Below are 12,500 nucleotides of genomic sequence, written 5' to 3' on the forward strand. Positions count from 1 at the left end.
CGTGTATCGTATCGAAGTCATAATTTTGGTATAATATAAACTGATAAAGACAATATAATTAAACAATTTATAATTATAAACAATTGTGGCAAGGAAATGCATTACATTTATAACAATAAGAAAAAAAAGCTGTGATGATTGTGTGGCACTTCATATCGATTAAGTTGATAACCTGCTGTTTCAAACATTAAGTTAACAATTTATTTTCCCATACAGGCTGTGGCCTGAGTCCTGTTTATGACTGTCAGACTGTTAATGCATTTGTGATTGAATCTCGGTGTCGTTTAAAAAAAATAATGTTTTGGGGGGTATGGTGTCGTAGATATTCGAATATATTGCTTGATATTTGATATCCATTCAAATTAGTTTTTTTTTTCCAAAAATGACAGCCCTATTAAACACAATAAAATGATTGTGATAAATGAGTCTACATGAGTCTACATGAGAACCACTGGGGCGGCAGTGGCTCAGTGGTTCATGTAGGTTGTCTACAAACCAGAAGGTTGGTGGTTCAATCCCCGGTTCCACCTGACCAAGTGTCGAGGTGTCCATGAGCAAGACACCGAACCCCAGCTGCTCCCGACGAGCTGGATGGCCCCTTACATCGCTGACATCGCCGTCGGTGTATGAATGGGTGAATGTGAGGCAAAAATGTAAAGCGCTTTGGATAAAAGTGCTATATAAATGTGGATTTACCATGAGTCGATAGATTAATCAATATAAAAACAGTGTTTAGTGGCAGCCCTAATGAGTACGCACCACTTTCAGGTTGGCCTCCTGCAGTTTGCGTGCCCTGTCCTCCAGACGCTTGGCGATGACGGCGAGTTCGGTGTTCTTCTTCCTCAACCTCTTCACCTTCTCCTCCGTCTCTGGAGAACTGCTTTTCCTCTGAGGTGACACCGATAAACGACAAGAGAGAGAATTGGAGAGACCGAGAACAACATCTAGAGGTGTCCTATTATCCATCCATCCATCCATCCATCCATCCATCCATCCATCCATCCATCCATCCATCCATCCATCCATCCATCGTCTATCCATCCATCAATCTAACGTCCATCTATCCACCCATCGGTCCATCCATCCATCCATCTATTGTCCATCCACACACACACGTTTGTTTTTGGGACAAATTGGGACATTCCATAGGCGTAATGGTTTTTATACTGTACAAACCGTATTTTCTATCCCCCTGCACAGCCCCTACACCTAAACCTACCAATCACACACACACACACACACACACACACACACACACACAACCCCTATATCTACCCATCACAGGAAACATTCTTCATTTTTACTTTCTCAAAAAAACTCCTCCTGTGTGATTTATAAGCCTTTTGAAAAGTGGGGCCATGGGTAATGTCCTCATATTTCACCCTCTCCTGTAATACCTGTGTCATACCCATGGCATTATACACATTTGTGTCCTGATATTTCACAAAAACATGCCCACACACACACCCACACAAACACAAGAAATACTGAACAAACCAAACTTTAAAATACAAATGCAAATCAAATCCACCCGTGACCCACATGGAGACGTGTTTAATGGTGTTTAATGTGTTGTGTGGTGTGTGTATGGCCCCTCACCAGTATCCTGTTCTCCTCTCTGAGAGCGCCACAGGATTTCTCCATCTCCTCCAGCGCCCGCAGCAGCTCCGAGTTCTGCCGCACCAGGAAACCGTAATCCCTGCCATTCTGAGGAGAGGAAAACATTCAGATGAAGATTTCTAAAGCGCCTGGAGGACAAGACACAAGTTAAATCTATCCGTCCAGCTTAATGAATCTGGGATGGCTGAGAAAGACAGACTGTGCTGAAGAGAGGAGGCCATATTTACAGCAACAGAATTGAAAGTAAAAAGCGAGTGTGCATTCAATAGCGATTTAAATACCCTGCATATTAATAGCGGCTCCCTGAGGCCCGCAGCACAGCTTATATTCAATATAATAAACCAACTACATATATGGTTTCTACTACGATAAAGCGAAAGCATTAAAATATATGAACTCCCCCCCCCCCCCCCCTTCATATGTTTTCCCATCACAATGTCTCTTCAGGGGCACCATAGAAAGCATTATTTCTCTAATTAAATGATACGAATAAGACCATTTCTGACATTTCCCCGTCTGTCTTTTCACTTGTTCTTCATGTTTGTCATCACTGACGACCCGCTGGCCGAGTCTAACGGGTGACAGCTTTGATTTCAGCACACAGCGGAGTGTGTGTGTGTGTGTGTTTTGTTCATGTCATGCCAGCTGGAACTGGGGTGTGTTTTCACTGTGAACATGTAAATCCCAATGTGAGATGTAAACACAGAGCATATTGTAGAGCATTTTACACATGCATGTGCTGTAATGCATTTGAAAAATAGAAATTAATAATTTTATTGTCCAAAAACAAATTTTACACATTTATAATGTTGTGAAAGATTTCTATATAACAAATATTTAAATAAATGCTATTCAAAGAAATGCCACACAAATTTGAAGCAGCACAACAGTTTTCAACACTGATAATAATCATAAATGTGTGTTGATCATCAGATCCTCCTATGAGAATGATTAGTGAAGGATCATGTGACACTGAAGACTGGAGGAATGATGATAAATTCAGCTTTGATCACACGAATACATTACACTTTAATATATATATTCACATTTTTGAATTGTAATAATATTTCATGTTTTTAGCTGTATTTTTAATCAAATAAACTATGCAAAAAACATCAAACAAATCCCAAACTTTTATACAACTGTGAATACTAGTTTAATTATAGTAAGATGTACACAGAAATGTTACATTTAAAATGTGTGAAGACTAGACTGGGTAAACCCAGTGATGTGATTTCGCCCGGCAACTCAGTCTGGAAACCTGCACATTAATTTCTACTGCTTCTGTTACACTTACAGACTGGCTTATCCACCTGGCACGCTATTGGCGGGTTTAACACGATGACGGATAGAGAAGTAATGGGTCGTTACCTGTTGATCACGCCTCTAGTGGTCTGATTGGTTGAAGAACTATCCAATTGCGTTCAGTTATTTGAACTATGCTCGTTGATCACGCCTCTTGTGCAGTAGAAATACAGAGCAGACTCCCCAGACCAATGTACAATCAAGCTTGGTCTGGTGATAGCCAGACAAAGTCAAGACTCAATATTTACCTAAAATCACTGATCAAATCAATGTGATCTGAAAACAGAGAATACGGGCTATCTACTTCACTTTATGTTGGTGTATCTTCTTAACGGGAACTTTAATTTTGTTGAATTGCAACACACACACACTGGCTGTGTTTGGTGTAGATTGTTTGCAAGTTGTTTTTACTGCATTTGACTGTAAAGAAGTCTCATTTATAGAAGAATCTTCAAGTATTCATCGCTTTTTTATTGCCAACGCATGAACGGCTTGTAACAAAACTTTAACGAGAGCTTCCCGGACTTCCTAGTTTGTCTATGAAAGCCTGATTTTAATGTGAAGGACTCGGGATGTTTGGTTTACAAAGGATGTGTGGTTTACACGCGCTCCAGAGAGCCTCTCTTCTGTTCAATGACACATGACACTAATGCTTATTAGGGATGGGACGAAATATCGTTTGACAAAATATCGCGATACAAAACGTGACGAAACGCATCGAGGTCGAAAAAAATGTATCGCGAAATAAAGATAGATGGCACTGCTCCATGATTTGCGTTAGAGGTGTGCGTTACCGCTAGATTTGGTATCGATCCGATACCAAGTAAATACAGGGCCAGTATCGCCGATACCGATACCAATACCGATACTTTTTAATAATTAAGGTGGATGCGTCTTCAACCTAAATCAAAATGAATTTTCATGACTTTTAATTTGTTTTTGTGATTTGCATTTTGAGTTATTAATCAGTGCTACAAAAGCTTTTGTTCAGAAACAACTTTTGGTTACTTCTGCTTTATTTAAATAAACAAAGTTACAAAATGATTACTTCACAAATATAAAAAATGTAAAAACAAATTCTCTTTTCAAGTAGCATGTTAACAAAAAATGTTTCTCCTCTTTAGTGCACTTCTTTTCAGGATTTTTTTCTTAAATAAACAAAGTCACAAAGTTTTACTTCACAATAAATATAAAAAATGTAAAACAAATTCTCCTTGTAATACGATATAATGCTGAAAATTAAAATGCGCGGCTGAGCGGCGCGCGCGCCTGACTGCTGGTGGTAGCGCTATAGTGGTGAGTCACGTGACGGTACAAAACAGGAGAGGGGGAGGAGAGCAGTGTCGAGCACGAGCAGCACTCTCTTGAGAGCTTCCTCTGCTCTGTGACAGCTGCAGCATTTTGACAAACACGGCCAGGTCGCAAAATGAGAGAAACTGAAACTTAAGTATCGATATTTTCACGTTGGTATCGATCAATACCGATACCAACATTGGTATCTATATTATCGATATTAGTATCGATCTGCCCACCACTAATTTGCGTAGAATGAGGTTGGGGTGCAGCAGCAAACATTAATAGGGAAAGAAAAGGGTTGACATTAGCATTAATATTCTAAACCAAAAATGCAGTTATTGCCTACATAAACTACCATATTTTCTGTTTAACTTTTATTAGACTCCAGAAAGAAAAGGGCATTTTTTCACTGAGCACATTCTCTGCAGTCTGAGCGCGATGCACTGAATCTCACTCTTGCTCATGTCTGAGGTAAATCATTAACACCATCACCGCTTACCGTACACCTGTTTTATTGAACTAAATACACGAATGCACAGGTTACTTTCCTGAACAAGCGCGCTCCCGAGTCCGTGTTCTTCACACTGTCCACGTGAATCGCGGCCCAGTTCGGCGCGCACGCGCAAAATACCGGCAGTTCAACAGGAAATGCGGATCTCTTAAAGGGGCCGCACTATATTCCTACTCGTGTAATATGGACCTCCTCCAGGTATGGTGTGGTTCTGGTTCGCTCACTGGTACACATTAACAATTTTTCATACGAACTTTGCCCTGTTCTGAATTAAACTGCCAGTGTAAAAACTCCCTTTATATTCTTAAAATGAGAGAAATCACTAACAGTTACTTACTCATTATTTTTAAGTTTAGGCTTAAGAGAACAATTTCTTATATAAACATATCTAATCTATGACCTTTGATATGTCTAGTCTTCATACTGTATTGATTATTATTGAATAAGTATGTTTTCACTAATAATAAATGTACATTTGCATAAAGCATGCATATTTGTCCATACCTATGTTGATTAGAGTATTAAAAACTTAATTTAAACTTAATTTAAGATACATTTACAATTGCTAAAAAGGTGCGATTTAAAATCGAGTTAACTCATGACAATCATGCAGTTAATCGCTATTCAATATTTTAATCGATTGACAGCCCTACAGTGCCCTCCACAATTATTGGCACCGGCATCGTAACCCTGGCATATCGAGGTGCATCGTATCGTGAGTTTAAGTGTATCGTCCCATCCCTAATGCTTATACACTGTTCAGGATAACGAGCCGTTCCGAACTCCCTCGCGTTCTCAGTCTCCATAATGACCGAACTCAAACCAGACTACAGCTCCAGTCCTGCTCAAATCGCCTGCCAAACACAGTCTGCCAAACCTAGGGGACTCGATCATCTGCTGCCAGGACGTCCAGATGCCAGACGGACAAACATTATCAATCACAGTAAATAAGAGGTTAGATCGGCACGGTTTGGGGGAAGAAATTCATTGAGAACAAGTCAGTACACTATACAAGATAATGTTTACTTCAAGTTTCTTTAGACAAAAGAGAAAATCATTTTCATATATTATGAAATGCAGACATGCTAATAAGCGTTTCATTTCTGACACGCACTGTAAGCAGTCGACCAATCACAACAGACTCACCCATCTGACCAATCAGAGCAGAGCAGGCTCTCAGAAAGGAGGAGCTTAAAGAGACAATGCTTGAACTGTTTTTAAATTAAGTGATGTGTAATGTATATTATGATCAAATTTAACTGTTTTTTGACCTTGGATGCATGTAAACTTTACATAGGAGACCTTAAAAAAAATTAGGAACCTTTAAAGGTGCAGTGTGTACGTTTTAGCGACATCTAGCAGTGCGAATCGCTGCCACTGCTCCTTTTTGAAGCACATACAGAAGCTTCTGTGGCCCAAACAGGACCAAGATATCGTCGTTGTCAAAATGCCTTGTTGATGCTCGAGGTCAGAGGAGAATGGGCCGACTGATTCAAGCTGATAGAAGAGCAACTTTGACTGAAATAACCACTCGTTACAACCGAGGTGTGCAGCAAAGCATTTGTGAAGCCACAACACACACAACCTTGAGGCGGATGGGCTACAACAGCAGAAGACCCCACCGGGTACCACTCATCTCCACTACAAATAGGAAAAAGAGGCTACAGTTTGCACAAGCTCACCAAAATTGGACAGATGAAGACTGGAAAAATGTTGCCTGGTCTGATGAGTCTCGATTTCTGTTGAGACATTCAGATGGTAGAGTCAGAATTTGGCGTAAACAGAATGAGAACATGGATCCATCATGCCTTGTTACCACTGTGCAGGCTGGTGGTGGTGGTGTAATGGTGTGGGGGATGTTTTCTTGGCACACTTTAGGCCCCTCAGTGCCAATTGGACATCGTTTAAATGCCACGGCCTACCTGAGCATTGTTTCTGACCATGTCCATCCCTTTATGACCACCATGTCCCCATCCTCTGATGGCTACTTCAGCAGGATAATGCACCATGTCACAAAGCTCGAATCATTTCAAATCGGTTTCTTGAACATGACTGAGTTGACTGTACTAAAATGGCCACCACAGTCTCCAGATCTCAACCCAATAGAGCATCTTTTGGATGTGGTGGAACGGGAGCTTCGTGCCCTGGATGTGCATCCCACAAATCTCCATCAACTGCAAGATGCTCTCCTATCAATATGGGCCAACATTTCTAAAGAATGCTTTCAGCACCTTGTTGAATCAATGCCACGGAGAATTAAGGCAGTTCTGAAGGCGAAAGGGTCAAACAGTATTAGTGTGTGTTCCTAATAATCCTTTCGGTGAGTGTGTATTATATTGCATTTCTATCAATAGATACTCATAAATACTACACACTCCACCTTTAAAAAAGAATAATAGGGCACTTGGTTTAAGTAATGTTGAAGAGCGCTGTCAATCTCATGCAATCGTGCCAGCAGTGTTAAGCTGAAAACCACTATGATTGGACGGCGTACTAATGCATGACTCTTATCTCTCCCGCCGGGGCTGTTGGGATATGATTGATTCCTGCTCATTACGGAGGCATCTGCGGTGGACGGCGACCATCCTTTTGTCCTGATTATGGATGGGATGCAGCGCTCCACATTAATAGTTGCATCTCAGATGCGAAAGGTCCTAGAGCAAAGCTCATCTCCATTAAAACAGAAACCTCCATCACCGCCATAATGGAGTCGACAGGGGTTCCCCGCACACAGATGGGCTGTCTGCTCCAGGAATACACATCCGGCAGCATTCCCAACAAAAACATGGCCAGGGCAATGTTGGAGATTATTAAAATACAATTTAATTCATTTTAAAATAGTTAATCTAATGATAGCCACCATTGAGAATGAACAAGAATAACAAAACAACAACAACAACAACAACAACAACAAAATATCCACGCAGCAGGGAAATATGCATAACAGACAATGTAAATTGCAACAAAAAAAAAACTATTAATGATAGTATATAAGAGGCTTTAACTATTATATCTATATTATCAGACTGAGTGAAGAAAGCGTTATCACTGTACAAGCTCTTAATGTAAATGTAATGCTAATGTAATACTTAATTCACTTAAAAACAATGATTTATGTGCATCATTTAATTAGACAGATTGTCAGGTTATACATAAATGAGAAGGAAAACACTCATTAGATGCATGTCATTAATTTTACACAGACCTCATTCATATCTCTCTCTCACACACACACACACACACACACACACACACACACACACACACACACACACACACACACACACACACACACACACACACACACACACACACACACACACACACACACACACACACACACACACACACACACACACACACACACACACACACACACACACGTGTATTCTCACTATCATGAATGTCTTCAGTAAATATCTATTGTGCTTGGTAGAATAATTATAATAAAATATAATACAATTAAATTATTATTATTTTTAAATTGTACTATTATATTAAAATTATAATATAAAAAATATATTAAAAACAATACATAAATTGTAAATTGTAATTAATTTTAACCATTAAAGTGCTTATTCTTGATTATTGAAAAAAGATTGTGTAAAAAAATAAATTTTGCACATTTAAAAAACATGCTTTTGTAACTCAATTACATAGGTTGAAATTATGACATTCATGAGATAAAAAATGAAAGTATGACATTAAGTCATAATTATTAGATGTAAAGTCAAAATGATGACAGACACAATCACATGCACTTGTTTTCCACTATTGTTCAAGAACAAATAGCTAGATCATTTCACTTTCTAAAGTAGATAGACAGAACAATAGATAGAACGGTTGATAGATAAAAAGACAGTTCAAATAACAGAAGGCTAGAACAAATGAAAGAACAATAGAACATATGAGAGAACGATGATGTACGATGGAATGATAAAACAAACAATAAAACATGATAGAACGATAGAACAATAGAACAAATGAGAGAACGATGATGTACGATGGAATGATAAAACAAACAATAAAACAAATGATAGAACGATAGAAAAATAGAACAATGGCTAGACGGATGGAGAACGATAATGATAGCTAGATAGATAGATACAGTCCCTGACAAAAGTCTTGTCGCTTGTGTACAAATTGACCTAAAGTGCCGCTGAAATATATTTCTAATCAAGATTTTTTACAAGAAATGGCTCATTTTAATCCCACCAGCTTTTGTGATAATGTTTCAGTGAAAAACGAAACTTTCAAAAAGTATTCTAATATTCACAGCTTGGTAAAGCCCATTGAGTCAATTTTTGCAAAGACATAAGTGTTGTCACCTTGTCATATGAGCTTCACCTGTGACTAATAATGGATCAATTAGGTCTCAAGTGTGTATAAAAAGAACCCCAGTACGCTAGACCTTCACATCAACTGCAACTAGACCTCTGCAAACATGCCTAAGATTCACCCAGAGACTAAAGTTTTGATTATCAAGAGGCTGAAGACCAGATCCACTGCTGATGTGGCAGACACCTTCAATGTGTCTCAGCGTCAAGTACAGAGGATAAAAAAAAGATTTGAAGAGACTGGAGACGTTTTTGACAAGCCCAGGTCAGGCAGACCCCACAAAACAACTGCCCAAGAGGACCGTTTGTTGGCTCGAAAATCCAAGGCCAGCCCATTTTCCACTGCAGCAGAGCTCCACGAGACCTGGTCACCTGAAGTCCCTGTGTCAACCAGAACAGTTTGTCGGATTCTGTCTCGAAATGGCCTCCATGGTCGAATCAGTGCCCAGAAGCCAGCACTAAACAAAAGACAATTGAAAAACCGTGTGGCATTTGCCAAGGCCCACAGCCTGCTAAAAGGATGGACGCTGGAAAAGTGGCAGAAGGTGGATTTTTCAGATGAATCTTCTGTTGAATTACACCACAGTCACCGCAAATATTGCAGGAGACCTACTGGAGCCAGAATGGATCCGAGATTCACCCAGAAAACAGTGAAGTTTGGTGGCGGAAAAATCATGGCCTGGGGTTACATCCAGTATGGGGGTGTGCGAGATATCTGCAGGGTGGAAGGCAACATCAATAGTCTAAAATACCAAGAAATCTTAGCTACCTCTTATATTCCCAACCATAAAAGAGGCCAAATTCTGCAGCAGGACGGTGCTCCATCGCATACTTCCATCTCCACATCAAAGTTCCTCAAGGCGAAGAAGATCAAGATGCTCCAGGATTGGCCAGCCCAGTCACCAGACATGAACATCATTGAGCATATGTGGGGTAGGATGAAAGAGGACGCATGGAAGACGAAACCAAAGAATATTGATGAACTCTGGGAGGCATGCAAGACTGCTTTCTTAGCTATTCCTGATGACTTCATCAATAAATTGTATGAATCCTTGCCAAACCGCATGGATGCAGTCCTTCAAGCTCATGGAAGTCATACAAGATAATAAATTTGGATCTCACAGCACCACAACTTCATTTGCTGACATATTTTTGTATTTGCAGTAAATTTGTTCAATTTCTGTATAGGCGACAAAACTTTTGTCTTGCCAAAATTTGACCTTTCTGTCTTGATTAAATGATAAATATTTTTTCTATGATAATTATTTATTTCAGTGCATTAAACATCATTTGGGAGGGTTTTAGCTTTTCATATGAGCTATTTCTAACACCAATGAATTAATTTAAAGTCAGATTAATATCAGGTATTTCTAGAAAATAGATAAGCGACAAGACTGTAGATAGATAGATAGATAGATAGATAGATAGATAGATAGATAGATAGATAGATAGATAGATAGATAGATAGATAGATAGATAGATAGATAGATAGATAGATAGATAGATAGATAGATAGAGATTGATGGATGGAGAACGAAAATGATAGATAGAGAGAACAAAAGATGATATGGATGGATGGATGGATGGATGGATGGATGGATGGATGGATGGATGGATGGATGGATGGATGGATGGATGGAGAAAACGATAAAGAGAGAAAACAATAGATGGATGTAGACAGAGATGGATGGATGGATGGATGGATGGATGGATGGATGGATGGATGGATGGATGGATGGAGAAAACGATAAAGATAGAGAGAACGATAGATGGATGGAGACAGAGATGGATGGATGGATGGATGGATGGATGGATGGATGGATGGATGGATGGATGGATGGATGGATGGATGGAGAAAACGATAAAGATAGAGAGAACGATAGATGGATGGAGACAGAGATGGATGGATGGATGGATAGAGAAAACAAAGATAGAGAGTGATAGACGGATGTAGACAGAGATGGATGGAGAGAACAGTAATGATAGATAGACAGATAGTATGTGAATGTCTTTAATGCCGTAGTCATGTGTTATCTGTCTGATTGTGGCTCCTCCTGAACTTCAGCGCAGGTGTGGGAATATCCCGGCAGAGAAGAGACGCTTCCCATCATGCCTCTCTCTCTTCCTCTCTAATCAACAGAGATAATTGAAGGCTGCGCTGTTTTCAAACACATGCTGACCCGGCGACGAGTCTGGAGGCGGTTTCCATGGCGACGGCGTTTTAAGCCAGCGTTCCGCCGGCTAAAGGCCACAGAGTTTGTTACGCGAGGGAAGTAACGTTAAAGGGTTAGTTCACCCAAAAATGAAATGTCTGTCATTAACTCCTCTCCCTAATGTCGTTCCACACCCGTAAGACCTCCGTTCATCTTCACACACAGTTTAAGATATTTTGAAGAATGTCAGTAACCAATCAGTTAACTGGAGCCATTGACTTCCATAGTATTTTTTTCCTACTAAAGGCTCCAGTTAACTGATTGGTTACTGACATTCTTCCAAATATTTTCGCTTGTGTTCAGCTGAAGAAAGAAACTCATACAGGTTTGAAACAACTTGAGGGCGAGTAAAGGATGACAGAATTTACATTTTAAAGTGAACTATCCCTTTAAACTGTGTGTGAAGATGAACGGAGGTCTTACGGGTGTGGAACGACATTAGGGTGAGGAGTTAATGACAGACATTTCATTTTTGGGTGAACTAACCCTTTAACAAACTCATAATAATGGCGCGCAGGTGGCGACCCCTGCCTGAGCGGAGACACACAGGTGGAGCTGTTCTCAGATCAGTCTCACACACCCCTGGGTTACAGCACAAAGACTGGCCCTTAACAAATTAGGACTTTTCAGCCAAGAACACCACAGGAAGTCAATTAATCAGACAGAGTTCAGCACGGAGAAAAAGGCCGTCTGACAAAGCTCTGCCGGGGAAATCTGAGCCATATTGTGTGTGACTAACTGACCTTGAACAGAAAAGAAATCATTCTTCATTAAATTCATGCGTGGAATAAATGAAGCTCTGATTCAAGAGAAGAATGGTACAGAAATGAGCAGTGAACAAATGTTTGATTGTTCCTAAAACTAGTTTCATCAATATAACAAAACTCTAGATGGGTTAGAAACATTTAATGAGGTAAATCTCATTGATAGATAGATAGATAGATAGATAGATAGATAGATAGATAGATAGATAGATAGATAGATAGATAGATAGATAGATAGATAGATAGATAGATAGATAGATAGATAGATAGATAGATAGATAGATAGATAGATAGATCTGGATGGATGGATGGATGGATGGATGGATGGATGGATGGATGGATGGATGGATGGATGGATGGATGGATGAATGGACAGAACGATATGAAGAATGACAGATAAAATGATAGTAAGAACGATACATAAAACGATAGATAGAACAATAGATAGAACGAT

The 12,500-nt window shown here is 39.6% G+C and overlaps 1 protein-coding gene across 2 annotated transcripts in view; it reads right to left on the minus strand.

Annotated features, from left to right (window-relative positions):
- LOC137071582 (peripheral-type benzodiazepine receptor-associated protein 1) overlaps positions 1-12,500 on the minus strand; it is a 198,424-nt gene that overhangs the window by 119,040 nt on the left and 66,884 nt on the right. For both annotated transcript variants that reach the window (XM_067439707.1, XM_067439706.1), the window contains exons 4-5: positions 1,600-1,707; positions 760-888 (exon numbers count right to left, since the gene is read on the minus strand). In XM_067439707.1, coding sequence (XP_067295808.1) covers positions 760-888; positions 1,600-1,707 — 237 coding nt within the window. The remainder of the gene's footprint in view (positions 1-759; positions 889-1,599; positions 1,708-12,500) is intronic.

The sequence above is a fragment of the Pseudorasbora parva genome, chromosome 3, assembly GCF_024679245.1.
Source record: "Pseudorasbora parva isolate DD20220531a chromosome 3, ASM2467924v1, whole genome shotgun sequence".
NCBI classification, from domain to species: Eukaryota; Metazoa; Chordata; class Actinopteri; order Cypriniformes; family Gobionidae; genus Pseudorasbora; species Pseudorasbora parva.